General features: G+C 36.7%; 2 protein-coding genes across 3 annotated transcripts in view; both read right to left on the reverse strand.

Annotated features, from left to right (window-relative positions):
* Nucleotides 1–1,956: 1,956 nt before the first annotated feature.
* Nucleotides 1,957–4,927, reverse strand: tcf23 (transcription factor 23). Its single transcript, XM_067977120.1, has 2 exons — nt 4,499–4,927; nt 1,957–2,067 (listed from the first exon to the last, which is right to left on the reverse strand). Exons 1-2 carry the CDS (start codon nt 4,925–4,927, stop codon nt 1,957–1,959), a joined length of 540 nt encoding a protein of 179 aa, XP_067833221.1.
* Nucleotides 4,928–10,828: 5,901 nt separating this feature from the next.
* The window catches only part of ppp1r42 (protein phosphatase 1, regulatory subunit 42), a 125,296-nt gene continuing 119,102 nt past the window's right edge, over nt 10,829–17,022 (reverse strand). For both annotated transcript variants that reach the window (XM_067975882.1, XM_067975874.1), the window contains one exon: nt 10,829–11,642. In XM_067975882.1, coding sequence (XP_067831983.1) covers nt 11,583–11,642 — 60 coding nt within the window. In that variant the 3' untranslated portion in view covers nt 10,829–11,582. The remainder of the gene's footprint in view (nt 11,643–17,022) is intronic.

Raw genomic sequence — 17,022 nt, forward strand, 5'->3', positions numbered from 1 at the left:
ATTACTATGAGACCATCTGGTTAAACAGAAATATTTTTCATATTTTTACATGTTTTTTAACGGTGCTTCTTATATTGATGTCGTTAATAAGTGAAAACCCGCCAAATGATGATTGATCGGACGCAGCTGAGAACATTAACATCAATTGAAACAGTTATGTTACCGACTGACCACATTTTTTCCTGAGAAGGTAAGTTTTCATAATTAGTGTGAAGTTTAGGTAGTCGTAGGCAATGCGTAATATTTCAGACTGCTCTAAGTTTCAAATCTATGTAAAACAAATTGCGATTGTAAATTAGATTTGGACGTTTGTGTGAAATTACATTTCATGTATTTTCCGGTTGAATACTGTTGCACATTAATTGACATTTTACATTTCTTAACAAAATATGCAAGTCAAAAATAACATTCCACCGAATCATAAGCGCACATTCTAAAGTATAATACTCTACACTAAAACTATGAAGTGGTCGCGTCATTTGATTTTGCTGTAATTATAGTACAATTAGTCAATTTTTTTGATTGAAGTTATGCTTGGGTAAAATATTTGCTCCTTCGACATATTCCTATTTCTTGCATGCCCTTTAAGTTAGTTTGATAGTGTGGAGATGGAATTCATGGCGTTACATGATGTGATCATCACATTCATACATTACACTAGAGACTTGCCTTCAATCGGACCCTTTTTGTGCAGTTTAAGTCATCAAGACAAGATCCAGTAAAAGAGTTCATAGTCTAGGAGTCTTTAAAATATAGGTGAGTGTGAAAATGTTGATATACTTCCAGATTAAAATCCACGTTGTTCAACATTGTAAAATAAAATTTACGTTACTCCCTTTCAAACACCCCAAATAATTGAACCAATAAAAATATTGATCCTTGCTTTCATCTCAACAATTGTTAGAAATATTGAGGTGTTTGAGTAAGCACTATTGAAATGATAAATCAAACAAATGAAATAAATGGACGAGCTGTTTTATTTACGGTCAGTACAATATTATGTTAAATACAAATGTAAATTATTCTTTCAAAAATTTGTATATATTTCGGAAATCTATATCGATGAAAACAAAAAAAAACACAGTTCAATGTTAACACCAATACATGCTTGTTCTCCTTTAAAGAGTAGCCAAAATTAAGTTTAATATTTCTAATAAATGTCAACATATTGGACACAATAATTCGATTCATTTCAGTTGTGTAATATTTTGCTGTTAATCAGGTTGGCAGACTTGTTAGTCATGTACTGCCAAACTATCGGCAGTTACGCGAAGATTTCAATCACATCGAAGTTGAATGAGAACGGAATACTTTTTTTAAAAGCTTACTGGTCAAAGAAAATACGCACACACCCACAGTACCCGGCCGTGCACGACAATATGTTGCTGTTATTTGTTCATTCTTGTACCTAGTGCAAACCTATTGAATTGAAAGTGCATAGCCGATCAGCCAAGCCGAGACTTCATTTCTAGAAACCAAACCCAATCCTTTCAGCACCATTAGGCCGATAAGCACTTGAACTGGAAACGTTAGCTCGCACTTCGCAAATTTGCAAGCGTTGGTGCTTCTATGTCGGCATTTCAGATTTCATTGACAAAAAAATGGATGGGAGGAGGTCCTTGGCACAGTCCATGTAATACATCTTCAACTGACATTTACAAACATATTTTACAAGTAACGCCTAGCTTAAATCATGAAATATTTGGAGACTATACCTTGAATATATTTAACATTAAACAATATTTTAGATCAATTTCAAATACGCCACATTCATTTCAATAATTGCATTCAATTACATATTTTGTTTATTCATTTATTTGAGATATCTGTACTTTGAAAATTGATAACTTGCTCTTCAAAGAATTCAATCAAAAATAGCAGTGGTGAAGTTGGGTACTAGTTATTGGTTCTAATAAGTATAAACACCATGCGATGAGTTTTGCGAAGTCTCCCAGTTTAGACAAGATCGGGGCTGGTCGTCTCCCCTTGAGTTTGATTCTCTGATTGACCCGAATTCAGAAACTGTCCTGTTGCACCGACGTACAACCGGGATCGCATCGGCCACTTCTGAAATTCAGGAACAAAAAATATTTATTAGGTCGTCAGGTGTTACATCTGCAAAAAAGAAGGCGAAGGGAAGATCTTACAACGAACCCCACCTCAAATCCTGTACAGCAAATCCTAACAAACGCACAACAAAAGGGATTGAAATTTGATTTATTTAGCGTTTCAAAATTGCTATCACAGGTTAGGTTGTATAACTTATTTGTTACTTCGAGTTTAACAGACAATGCGCGTGTCTCTGCATCGATGTAATTGGATTTTGGTCCATTCCCGTTTGTTCCAGCGAAACTGTTTCCTTTTGGAAACAACGCATACATTGGTATACGTGTTAAATAAGAATTCGGCATTTGAAACGCCGTTTTATTTTAGGATTGTTGGGACAGTCTGCGTATTTTGCTTCAACTGCTGTATCCAGATTTTGTAAAATCCAAAAATAAAAAGATTTGCATCCAAATGAAAACTACACAAATTTCTACAGAAGAAACCTGATTCATTTTAAAAGACAGCTCCTCAACACCATCCATAACCCCACATTTTCTGAACGCTTTCATTTTTAGTTGAGATTGTTGTTTTTTTGTCAGAAATGGAGAAATGTATTCATAAATGAATAAAGTTGGGTACAATGGTGCTTATAGCAGACATAGGCTGCCGTCAGGTTTACCCTACAACTACACCACTAGAGATGGGTGCAAACTTGGCTAGTGAACAAGATTACTATAAAGAAGCAATTGACAGTTCTTGGTTGTTGCATTGGAATTTGAGGCCAAGTTTCAGATCTTACTGTTTACCTCATTTACAGTAAAGTTACAATTTCAGACCTGACCAATTCAATGTAATAAATGCACTACAAATAAGAAAAGGTGAATTTTATCTAAAGGAGCTGTATCATTTACCGTCTTTTGCGACATATTTATAGTTTATCATTCTTGACAGATATGTGTTGATATTAGAAAGTCCTGAGCAACGAACCTTCATAACGACAACCTCTGTGTGATATTCAGCTGCGATTTTTTAAAGTGACAGATGTTTGAAAACATCATTCTGTGTAATATTATGTAATGCAAAAACGTTCCTCCTTGCAAATACTGCGAAAGTTATATACTATGCAATTTAAACAATAATTAATATTTTATTTTGTACAGTGCAAAATAGCGATATCGATACCTTTACTCGATTCAAATAAACTGAAAATAGATTAAAATGGAAGAATTGGAGAGGATGGGTTAAAAGATATTAGCAGGATCAATATCGACCTATAAAGTGAAGGTTTGCGGCAAAATACTCCACAAATTATTGGAATTACCATAATTTTGGATAATTTCAGGCAATGTTCATCTTCATTAAGTTACATTACTTAGTGTTTTTCAATATATTAGCGTTAACTAGATATGATTATCGATTCACAATTTGAATCGGATTAAGTGCCTAAAATTAAATGCACAATTCACCATGTACGAATGTTTTAACGTGCTGTACATAAGCGCCTCTTCAAAAAGAAAAAAAACATAAAAATGAAGGAAAGTTTTGTTTTCACAAACGTTTTCTGTCCCGGTTGCGTCTCCAAATGTTTAAGTTTTAGTTCGTTTGCATCTTGAAACCAAATTTATGTATGTACCTGTTATCAGTATTTCCAAAACGTCACATGTAAAATGTCCGAAAATTCTATAACTCTAAAAACATGGACACTTTTTTTTAGAGACTTTATATTTCTGCTTTCATTTTTAAATATCAGAACCTAGGGATACGTTCAAGGAAGGCGTGCAGTTTTGAGTTTGCAGTGCAAAAAGTCAAAGGTCTAAACTTAAAAAGCGTCGTTATTTTAGATGAAAAACTCACATTTTATGTAATTTCCACACTGTCCAGCAAAAGCACTCTTTGGAAACATTACCCTGGAAGTACTCAATGTGTAGAATATTTGTTGTAGATTGTTAGCTTTATGGTTTTGGAAAGTCGAAAAGTGAAATGTGAACCCATTGTTGAAAATTATAGTTCAACTGCGTGCGAGAGTATGGGAAGAGATTTGTTCCCCTTGCGTGCATCGATTAACCACTGAAAGTCTCTCAGTTGTCCTTCAGTGTTCTGGATGGTTTCTTACATTCAGAATCCTTAGATCTGCGCGCAATTGTTTTAACCAAAGCGGCCTGATGAACGCTTTGCGTTTTAGCACCCACGGCGGGTTAGATTCATTTTGACAGGAATATTTTATTTATATAGTTATGGAATAAGAATTATTCGATATACCGCTCATTTATAACACTTATCTAAATTTTGAAGGCTCAAAGGATGAGCGCTTGAAAGGACTACTCTGATAACAGAAACATTTCACAAATTAAAATGATTAAAACACATAACCAGATTAGGACGGAGACAAGTTATTTAAACTTGAAACAATTTTAAAATCTTTTTCACAATAGAAGTATTGCTGAGCTCTTACTTTGACCGGATGCAGATATCCGTCCACTTTGAGAGAGTGTATTAAGTCAGCAGATTTCCGACCCTCTCCCTCCTCCAGACTTTCTTCCAGGGTACGGGTCAGATGTGCAATGTAGGTGGTGGCTAGGATAAGGACGTCCAGTTTGGACAGTTTGGTGTCCGGAGGGACAGAGGGTAGAGTTTTTTGGAGCTCTAAGAAGGCATGCCGCAGGGTTTGTACCCGGCTGCGCTCCCGGGCTGCGTTTGCTGCCGCAGGCCTGCCCCTAGTACGCGCCACCTTCGACCGAGAACCCAATTCCGAGCGCTTTCGACTGGGACAGATCAAAGAGTCAGGATCCGGACTGGGGCTGGGGCTAGAACTGGGGCTATCCTCGATCACGGCCTTTGGAACAGCAGCGGAATCCATTGGACTTTTCTTAGGCTGAACCATTCCCCGGAAAAAATGCAAGAGTCATGGGAAAGCGTCAACCTGAAAATAAACACAATTTCGATCGTTTTAGTTTAAAAGCGATTGGTTCAGTTTTGGAAACTGCGACATGCAAGAAGTATTTTAAGACATACAGATTTCTTTATGATCCCCACTCACTAGAAAAGTCAATCATTATCCCGGTATGTAAATACAAAATTTAGTCAATGCCCCAAAGCGTTTTTTATAATACGTACTTTATTGTAGTAGAGAAAGTTACACAATGAAATAAGTTATTCTTAAATATTCTGTTGCAGGCACAATCGCTGGTAATATAATACTATCCGACGGTCTCTGCTGTATAACATTTTATACGGACGAACCAATCGGTTTCCAGCGACCTGTAAACGTTTTGAAAATTGATGAAACGCCTCTGCCGTAAAATTTTGCACTACATGGATTGCATTAGGCATAGCACATGGTAGCTAAATTATACCTTTCATTCGTTACTACGTTACAGATCACAGTAAAATAGTTTAAAATGTAGACATATATAATGATCCTATATGCACACCGACACATATAGAGAGAGACGCGCGCGTGTCTGTTACATATTAGGCTTTGAAATTACCTGTTTGCACCAATTGAACACCGAATACACCATATGTTTTACAGGGCTGCTGGCTCAGGTGCTATGACAAGCTTTCCATGTCTAAGCGTGTTCTCCTTGATGTTTAGAATTCAGGAATGGACCCGTTCTATCCCCTAAGCTGAACCTTTTATAAAGCAATGGTTGTAATGATTTCAGCTCCGAGCACTGCTAGCGGAGAACGTTGAGTGCACACCTGAATGAGTCCCGCAGCCTCTAGAGCCACTCATTGACAGCACAAAGCGCTGACAGTTTCTGCGCTGAAGACCAATTAATCACCGTGTAGCCACTACTCACTAACAAGTAATAGGAAACCCATGCCAACCTTCTTAAAGAGGCCACATCCTATTTTATGACCAACATAGATTGCATTTAAACAAAGAGATAATATTTGTATATATGTATATGACGTTTTAATCACCCCGTAACGTTGAACTACATTCAACATGGTAAGTTCTAACAGCGCTGTTAATAGCTGGCCTAAATTATATTTTACCAACCAAACTGAACTATTACAAATAGAAAAACTTTGAGAATTTCTAAAAGGCAGACCAAACAATTCAATCTGCCTAAATCGCCACAGAAATCTGAGTGCAAAGAGTAGGAAGTGCTTCATAAAACCATAAATTAATCACAGTGACTCTTCCAGAATGTTAATCGATGTCCTCTTTATAAAAGCACAATAATTCATCAAGTGTATGTTTATCTTGTTTTAGTATTGGCTGCAATAAAGGTTGTTTTTATAAGGCTGATGTAATAACTTTCGCAGACAAAATCCTTTCTGATAATTAATATCTGAAAATTCGAAGACTCGAATTTTCATTCTGTGTTTTCTTTGAGTTGTGAGCCAGATTAGTTCTTCCCGTCTGAATACCGACCCGTCAATTATAGTTATACACGGTTTCATTTCCAATCTGTTTTGGTAAGTGTACATCGCCGAGATAATTATGTGGAGTCATTTTCCGATAGACTAGTGTGCTGTATTAATGTAACCGCAGACATTGCATTATATTTGGCTTGTTTTGTGGATTCTTTGCTTGTTACGTATCTTTATTTTATCTAAACCAATGAAATTTTAATGATAAATTAATAAGTGAAGATTCTTACATTTTTATTAAATAAATTGACAGATCATGCAGAATAATAATATTTGAATGACATCGCGAAAATCAAACGGCCAAAATGTAGAGCGGTCTTGCAATTTTACATAATATAGATGACACTGGTCCGTCACAAGCAGAATTTTCAAAAACGATGAGATAACTTGTCATCTGGCAATAATGCGCTTATCTTCCATGTTATTTATTATATGCCATTAAAACCGAAATGAGGCGATTTTCAGTGTCGGATTAGCAATCGGGTTTGACTTATTTTTTAATCATAATTTTAAAAAGGTGAATAAATTATTACAAATTAATTCTCCAACCTTTGGGGATTAAAAATGTACCACTTTTGTTACATATTGGAATGGAGCAAATACGGATCAAATACATTTATTGCATGCCTGTCAGTTTTTTTTTAAGTACAGAATACCAGCAATACGCTAGAATACCATCAGGGTATTGGCATACCGCAGTATATTGGTGACAATGCTTTGGGGCCGGTTGGCGAAACTGTGATCTAGCTCCTACCAGCTCGTGACAAGGTGCATCAAGTCTTTTATTATGGAATTAGATTCGTTGACCAAAAAAAATACCCGAGCATCTTCCATAATCATCTACATATCGAAAGTGTGAAGTCAAACTCCAAACGAAATAGGATTATTTCTCAGAAAACAATTATCCAGTACATTAGAGAAATTCCAAGGTTTTCTTAAACTGTTTGTAGGACCTTTTGACGCCGGATTATAGATAATACATAAAGTCGCTATTAATGCCTTAGACTATGTATACTGTACCGATTCAAGTGATTCAACTAAATTCAAGTAAACAGCCACTTAAAAAACAATTCAATTTGTACTCAACAGATTGAAAAACGCCTAATGACGTTATATTATGAAAATGTTTCAAGACTTACCAAAGAATACCAAATACATTGGCCGTTGATTGTAAAATATAATTTTATACTTCCAGAGAGACCTTAAAGCTTCCTGATTACTAGGTTGCATTTCTTGATTAAACACAGGGGATTTGTGGCAACAAAATTAAAGCAGCCCACAAAAAATCCTAGTCGCTTTAGAAAAATAGAACTTTGTACATTCATTGTCTACGTTACGATTGAAGTCTCTACTTAAATATTTATTTTAAGCAAAATAATAGGATTTACAGACAACAGAATAAAATGAAAACCCTTAAACATGAAACAAATTTTTACACTTTTTTCAGGAAGTTATGATGAAAGACACAAATGCTTTCACTTTTCTCTGTCGGAGCTTATTTTCTGCTAACGAAGATTAAACCGAATAACCTTTGCAAGAAAACTTAGTTAATGTTTGTTCTGCTGCACAATATTTCATGCGGATATACAGTAACAACTGCAATGTTCTATATGCCAATTCGCAGAAGTTAGATGAGCATATAAACGTTAAACATGCCAATAGTTGGCATGAGAAGAAATATCTGTTTAAAACAAACAGGTTATCCTTCTGATGAAAGGTCATCGACCTGAAACGTTAACTCTGTTTCTCTCTCCACAGATGCAGCCTGACCTGCTGAGCATTTCCAGCACTTTATGTTTTTATTTTAGCTATCGTTCATGATCCTTTTGTTTAAAAATATTATTCAAATATTCCTGTTCGTAATTTCATTAAATAACCATTGAATTTAATGCTTTACTAGTTTAATGGAATGCATCGTCAAGAAAATAGTGATATTGTTTCAGATAAACATATAAACATACCATACGTGCTCCTTCTGATTCTGTATAAAAATAAAGTTAATATTTAGCAGCCAACTGTTCGAGATAGAATCGACCGTTCTCTCAATTATTCCATACAATGTTTGGAAATGTGAAACACGATTATTATATGTAGGGAATAGGGTTTCAGCAATATTTATTTCATACTTAATATTACATTTAATTCAGTTCCAGAATTACGCTGCTTTTTAAAAATTAACTGGATGCAGCTCTTCTCCCTGTCACTTTTTAATTAAATCTACAGTACACTTGGTAAGGATACCCGTCTAATATGTTTGTATATGCATATAGGTATTCAAATATATCTCCCATTAATTTAACAAATTATTTATTCATTCAATTAATAATTTATTAATTTAATTTACAAATATCTCATTAATTAAAATTATCTTGTTATAGGCGTTTAATTTAAATATCCATTCTTTACTAATGATTGCTATCAAGATGCTCAGTCACGTATACAAGAGAGTAATAGCCTGTTAATTCTTTCGTTTTTCTGTCCTTATTCTTACTATTGAGATATTAATTGTTCATCCATCTATTAGTCAGAGTGCAAAAATCTTACTCCAAATTTCTCTCAACCAATCTAATCTGTATCTGTGTAAAGCAGCATATAACTCCGGGCAAAAATACAGAATTAGTTCTCTTAAACCCACGACATTTAACTCATTCTTGATGGTGACATTATAACGATCAAACCGTAAAATTATATAAACAGTAATTTTGTTCTTCTAAGACAAGCTCTTCATTCGCCTTTCAGTTAGGATTATCACAATTAAACAGCAGCATATGAATTTTGAAAGGTTGCCTGTAGAAGATGGAAATTGACTGAAAAGCCCTTCAGGTAACGTCTTATATAATCTAAGATCTTTAATGAATAATATACTGTACATCAAAGCTTTTCAAACACGTATCATCTCTACAATTCATCAGAAATGGACGTAAAGAAATGTAATAATGTCTACATACTACACACATTTTCCTTTTTTTAAACGCTCTAGATCATTCATGGGTAACTGAGTCCAACATGCAAAGTCTAACCAGTGTTTCTAAAGAGACTCCAAGCTTGCGAATTTCTGATACTTTCTTTGGGTCGACGGAGTTCTGGGGGCGGGAGTAGGATTGCAACTTTTCGTTCCCAAATAATTGTGAAAACTCATGCAGAAAAGTTTAGAATTACCGGTGTTATGTATACATCTGTGTATACTGCCCATTACAGTTTGGTTAAATCAACAGCTTGTAAAACAATACATTCCCAAATCGTTCAATGGTAACAATTTTAAACCGACTGCATAAACAAAAATATACAGCTGATTACAATAACACGTACATGTGTAAAATAATTAATTTAAAGCAATAATTAATTCTTGACTATAGGCAGGCGGACGCTGGGTATTGGCATTAACTTGGAAAATAAACTGAACTTATTATCATGTCACCACTTTTCGAGTTTCCTTTTGCACTTAAAATGTAACGAACATTTTAAATAGATAAAGGGCACACAGACATGTGGTTTAACGTATCTCATACCACATCCGATGGCATCAACTCTGGAATATGTTTGATATTTCATAATTGACAGAAAAATTAAAAAGTAACATTAGCGTAACTAGGCTGTTTATCATTAGTAATATTTACAACTAATTTATCGCATTCATATGAAATACCTAATTAGTGGTATAAACAGAAATGAGGAGGAACTGTGAGATTGATCTGTAACCCCATCCCCGATACCTGAGAACTTACCGGTGATTTTGTTGTTCCTGGGTTCTCAGTTCAGCCCACTGACGTAATACATTGGTTTTCATGATCCACCTTTTATAAATACCATGTTTACATTTATTTTACATTCAAAATGATTGAAAGCCGTTTATTATACGTTTCTTAAAACCAAGAACAGAATTCATTTTTTAATTATTCAATTACCGGGAAAATGTTAAAGTGTTACTGATAAATAGCTTTATTTTACTGCTGTGCATTTTAACTTTGATATAAGGAATATTAACTGTTTCCCTTTTGTATTTATTCACAGTAGGAATTGCGTAAAGAGGACGTATATGATAAAATGTTAAATTGAGTATGCAATTTATGGAATTAAATTACTAATTTGAGCGATAAAATTTCCTTATAAAATGTTCCCCAGTCTAATTTGTTAAATGATTGTCTACATAACTTCACGTAACAGCGCTTCAAAAAGTAATTCACTGCATGGACTCCTTTGACAGTTTGGACAACGTGATAAGACGCTAAATAAACGCAAGAATATCTATTTTTAACATCGTGGTTCAATACATGAAGCCAAAATAGTCTCGACTATTGTCACAACCGTTTATTTTTCTTAAGCGCAGTCAATATTGAAATGCTTGTTATAATATTGATCAATTTATTTTAAAGAATCGAAGATATAAAAGATTGCCCATATGTCGTTAATACCGGAGAGAAAAAGGTTATATATTGTATTGTTCCATTATAAATTTCTGCACTTGTTTTTTGTTTCATTTATAGGTTTATGAGGTTTCATTGTTTCAGATGCTGTAGCGTTCAGTTTTCATAGATACAGAAATAAAACAACATAGGCACTGTATGATTCCTAAACATATTAAAACAGGTGCAGCAAACAGATGTACCTGAAAATAACACTGACTGTTACAGCAGCACAGCTCGGCGTTTAGCCAAGTTAGTCTAAGTACTGCACAACTGTTCATCCTCCTTGCATCAAAGTAACACTATCAATTATTTTGCTTTATCATCCAGCAAGGAACTCAATTAAACGCATAGCAAGAATTCTATTGTGGCAGAGTAAGTCATCACGCTTTAATATTATAGAACACAGGAAACTGAAGTAGAGCCATGTTTGACTTTTTGATTACAAGGATAAAATTAAAAATACACATTGTACAGCTCTTTGCAAATAAAACGTTTAGTATACGTTATAATGTATTCATTTGTATGAATTTATCCAACTATAACATTAAAGTTATTTTCATAAATTTCAATGACAAAGTACTTCAATATCACAAAAGTTATTCAAACAAAATAGAGTAAATAATGACATTTATATGCTCTCAAAGTAAAATCAAATATGACTAATGTGTCTCCAATATTTTGCAATGTCAGAGATGATGTTGCTTGGGTCTTCGATCTCACAGTTCGCAGTATCAAGTGATGTTGGGACTAAGGTTGAGCAATATTCTGTACTGACAGAGAGGAGGCAGCTTTCCTTAAACCGTGTTTCTGTGGTGAAAGAAAGGTGCAATTTTCAACGCACTTTTAAAATAACGAACACCTTTTTGATACGCCCGTTTTTTGTGATGAAATTAGGAACGCCCATCCCTTATTAGCCACCCCAATTTCATAAATTTAAACCCAGACAGTAATTTGCTGACAGTCCCACTATGAAAATTTGGTCCAATAAAGAGAGATCTGTAGAGTCGAGTTTGTAAAGACGATAATAACACAACTTTAAACCTACATTTGACTTGCAGTGCACAAAAATACACTTAAGGTGCAGTTATAGAGTAGCAAACAATCCCAGACCAGTAGCCACAGTATCCATTCACAGCAAGCAGTACCTTATTTACACCACCGAGCTGCCATTAGGACTAAATCAACAGCAAAATAATGTGCATGCTGGAAATCTGAAATAACAACAGAAAATGCTGGAAATACTCAGGTCAGGCAACATCTGTTTTTATTTGTCATTAGGACTGCAGGATCAAGTGGAGATCTCTGCACTTGTGTGCAAGCATGCACACACCGTCAGCTCCACTCTCAATCATTGAAATTTAAATGTATTGGGAGCATGGGCACTAAGTTTAAAAGAACGTAGCTATGCTAAAGTTGCAGTAGAAACACACGATAAACGTCTGTTTTTCATCAGAAAATGTACTGTTATAGAATACAAATCAACAACAATAACTTGCATTTATACAGGGCCTTTAAGGTAGTAAAATGTCCCAAGGCAGTTCACAGGATCATAATCAGACAAAAATTGATATGAGCCAAAGAATTGGAACAGGTGACCAAAAGCTTGGTCAGAGGTACCTTTTAATAAGCGTCTTAAAGGAGCAGAGAGGGGTGGAGAGGCTTGGGCAGGGAATTCCAGACCTTAGGGCCTAGACGATTGAAAGCATGACCACTAATGGTGGGGTGAAGGAAGTGGAGGATGCACAAGAGGCCAGAGTTGGAAGAAAGCCGATTTCTCGGAGTGTCGTAGGGCTGGAGGAGGTTACAGAGATAGGGATTTGAACACGAGTATGAGAATTTTAAAATCAAGGTGTTGGTGGATGCCAAGGTAGGTTAGCAAGTATAGGGATGTGTGAACGGGATTTGTTGCAAGTTAGAATATGGGCAGAAGAGTTTTGGATGAGCTTAATTTTATGGAGGGTAGAAGATGGGAGGCCGGCCAGGCGAGCATTGGAATAGTCGAATCTGGAAGTGATGGATGAGGGTTTCAGCAGCAGATGGGCTGAGGCAGAGGCGGAAATGGGTGATATTGTGAAGATGGAAGTAGGCAGTCTTGGTGATGGAGAGGATATGGGATCAGAAGCTCAGCTCAGGGTCAAATAGGATGCTGAGGTTGTGAACAGTCTGGTACAGCCTGAGACATTGGCCAGGGAGGGAGATGGAATCAGTGGCTAGTGAATGGAGTTTGAGGCGGGGGCCAAAGACAATGGCTTCGATCTTCCCAATGTTTAACTGGAGAAAATTTCAGCGCACACAAGTTTAACTAGGGATGGCATGTTAATACTATGTTTGAGTCAATCCTCCAGTTATAAATTTTCACTAAAGTGGAAGCTTAAATATTTAATCTTAAATATTATGGCCAGGAGTTTATATTCTTGCTGAATGCTGAAAATAAATACAAGGTACTTGGTGAGAAGCAGTAGATGGCAAGACAAATAGCATGGAATGACATAGACCATATGTCACTTCAACTGGATCACAATTATTTTCTGCAACCACTACTAGCTCAACTTCTATGTCTGACTTTCTGTAATTGGAGACATTCCCTGCCAAACAGGCGAAGAAAACAATACTAATTTTCTCCAAACAGTTAATGTAGCTTATAATGTCACCCTATTGATTGGATCTTTGATAAATCAGTGTTCAACTACACTTTTATAATATTAATCTGCTCCTTAAAGAACTCTGGTCTATTTTAAAATAATAATTGTCAATGTTTATTCACTATCAAAACTCTGTGCCAGGAAGCGGAGTAAATAAACATAAATTACCTTCCTCCACCAAGTTAACGTACACTGACAATCAAACATCTCTCCTCCAAAAAATCTCTTTCCCCACCCTTTACCTAGATTAGAGTCATAATGTAATAGGAAGTTAATCCCTTTCCATATTGCTAAGGCTTTATCAAAGTAATCGCAGGAAATAGGTGGCAGCAAAATATATTACATCATGAAAGTCTACAGCTAGTCAGGTTGAAATTACTCTCTCCAACTATGGCATTTGCATACATTCATCTATTAACTCAGCAACTTTGAGAATCAAAATGGAAGGGTAAGTTAATCTAGAATTCATAGAATGGGTACGCATTAAAGCACCAAAATCAGCAGTCCTTGCCATAAGGAACTGAACAACATCCCATAGTTGTGTTCAGGAAATAGCCACAATCGTTGCACTTTTTATGGTAAGTATATTTGGGATCATCAAGCTAAACTGTTTAATATACTTGATTTACTTTTACAATATCATTTTGCTGGATGGGAAAGAATAATGGTAACATTACCAAAATACTAATTACTTGATTTAACTTAACTGATGGTCAATTGAATTTGTAGTGTTATTAAGTTCTTCCTTAAAAGGAAAGTGCATCATTTAAAACAAATAGTAAATGTCAATTGTTTACTCACAAATACAAACGAAGCGTGGTAAACAAGGTTGGTGAGCTGCAGGCGCAAATAGCCACATGGGAATACGATGTTGTGGCGATAACGGAGACCTGGCTCAAAAAAGGGCAGGATTGGGTACTAGGTACAAGGTGTATTCCTGGATACAAGGTGTTCAGGAAAGCTAGGGAAGGTAAGATGGGGGGGGGGGGCAGTATTGATTAAGGAAAATATTGCAGTGCTGGAGAGAGGGGATGTCCTGGAGGGGTCAAGGACAGAATCTATTTGGCTGGAGTTAAGAAACAATAGAGGTGCCATTACACTACTGGGTGTATTCTATAGGCCACCGACTAGTGGGAAGAATATAGAGGAGCAAATTTGCAGGGAAATTACAGAGAGCTGCAAAAGCTATAGAGTAGTGATAACGGGGGATTTCAACTATCCTAATATAGACTGGGATAGTAATAATATAAGGGGCAAAGAGGGGGAGGAATTTTTGAAATGGGAGCAGCGATCATAGTATCATAAGGTCTAGAATAGCTATGGAAAAGGACTCTGTCCACTCTAAAGTAATTGGAGGAGGGCCAATTTCAGTGGGATGAGAACATATCTGGCCCGGGTAAATTGGAATCATAGACTGGCAGGCAAAACTGTAATTGAACAGTGGGCGGCCTTTAAAGAGATGATTCGGTTACAGATAAGGTATTTTCCCACGAGGGAGCAAGGTAGGGCAACTAAAGCTAGAGCTCACTGGATGAAAAGGAGATAGAGAATAAGATGAAGCAGAAAAAAGCGGCGTATAACAGGTGTCAGGTTGATAACACAAGTAAGAACCAGGCAGAATATAGAAAATTCAGAGGGGAAGTGAAAAAGGAGATAAGAGAGGCAAAGAGAGAGTATGAGATTAGACTGGTGGCCAACATAAAAGGGAATCCAAAAATCTTCTACAGACATGTTAACAGTAAACGGGTAGTAAGAGGAAGGGTGGGGCCGATTAGGGACCATAAAGGAGATCTGCTCATGGAGGCAGTGGACTTGGCTGAGGTATTATATGAGTACTTTGCATCAGTCTTTACCAAGGAAGAAGATGCTGCCAGAGTCTCGGTAAAGCAAGACATAGTTAAGATACTGGATGGGCTAAAAATTGAGAAAGAAGAGGTACTAGAAAGGCTAGCTGTACTTAAAATAGATAAGTCACCTGGTCTGGATGGGATGCACCCTAGGATGCTGAGGGAAGTAAGGGGAGAAATTACGAAAATACTGGCCATAATCTTCCATACATCCTTAGATACGGGGGTGATGCCAGAGGACTGGAGAATTGCAAATGTTACACCCTTGTTCAAAGAAGAAAAACCCAGCAGCTATAGGCTAGTCAGTTTAACCTCGGTGTTGGGGAAACTTTTGGAAACGATAATCTGGGACAGAATTAACAGTCACTTGGACGAGTGTGGATTGATTAGGGAAAGCCAGCACAGATTTGTTAAAGGCATATTGTATTTATCCAACTTGATAGAGTTTTTTGATGAGGTAACAGAAAGGGTAGATGAGGGCAATGCAGTTGATGTGGTGTATATGGATTTTCAAAAAGCGTTTGATAAAGCGCCACATGGTAGGATTGCTATTAAGATTGCGGCCCATGGAATAAAGGGGACAATAGCAACATGGATACAGAATTGGCTAAATGACAGGAAACAGAGAGTAGTGGTGAGCGGTTGTTTTTCGGACTGGAGGGAGGTGTGCAGTGGTGTTCCCCAGGGATCGGTGCTGGGACCACTGCTTTTCTTGATATATATTAATGACTTGGACTTGGGTGTACAGGGCACAATTTCAAAATTTGCGGATGACACAAAACTTGGAAGGGTAGTGAACAGTGAGGAAGATAGTGATAGACTTCAAGAGGATATAGACAATCTGGTGGCGTGAGCGGACACGTGGCAGATAAAGTTTAACATGGAAAAATGCGAGGTGATGCATTTCGGTAGGAAAAATGAGGAGATACAATATGAACTAGATGGCACAATTCTAAAAGGGGTGGAGGAACAGAGGGATCTGGGGGTGTATGTGCGTAAATCATTGAAGATGGCAGGGCAGGTTGAGAAAGCGGTTAAAAAAGCAAATGGGGTCCTGGGCTTTATAAATAGAGGCATAGAGTAGAAAAGCAAGTAAGTCATGGTGAACCTTTGTAAAATACTGGTTCAGCCACAACTGGAGTATTGTGTCCAGTTCTGGGCACTGCACTTTAGGAAGGGTGTGAAGGCCTTAGCGAGGGTGTAGAGGAGATTTACTAGAATGTTTCCAGGGATGAGGGACTTAAATTACGTGGATAGACTGGAGAGGCTGGGATTGTTCTCCTTGGAACAGAGAGGTTTTGAGGAGATTTAATAGAGGTGTTCAAAATAATGAAGGGTCTAGACAGAGTGGATAGAGAGAAACTGTTCCCATTGGCGGAAGGGTCAAGAACTAGGGGGCATAGATTTAAGGTGATTGGCAAAGGAACCAAAGGTGATATGAGGAAAAACTTTTTTACACAGCAAGTGGTTAGGTTGTGGAATGCACTGCCTGAGGGAGTGGTGGAGGCAGATTCATTCATGACCTTCAAAAGGGAACTGGATAAGTACTTGAAACGAAAAAATGTCCAGGGCTACGGGGATAGGGCGGGGCAGTGGGGACTAGCTAGATTGCTCATGCATAGAGCTGGCATGGACTCGATGGGCCAAATGGCCTCCTTCCATGCTGTAACCTTCTATGATAAATAAAATACTTTGCCA

This window comes from Heptranchias perlo, chromosome 3, assembly GCF_035084215.1.
Source record: "Heptranchias perlo isolate sHepPer1 chromosome 3, sHepPer1.hap1, whole genome shotgun sequence".
Classification (NCBI taxonomy): domain Eukaryota; kingdom Metazoa; phylum Chordata; class Chondrichthyes; order Hexanchiformes; family Hexanchidae; genus Heptranchias; species Heptranchias perlo.

Coding starts and splice junctions, on each gene's coding strand:
- tcf23 (XM_067977120.1), bottom strand. CDS start 4,927: ATGGTTCAGCCTAAGAAAAGTCCAATGGATTCCGCTGCTGTTCCAAAG. Junction 2,068..4,498: donor GATATCTGCATCCGGTCAAA/GTAAGAGCTCAG, acceptor CCTGAATTTCAG/AAGTGGCCGATGCGATCCCG.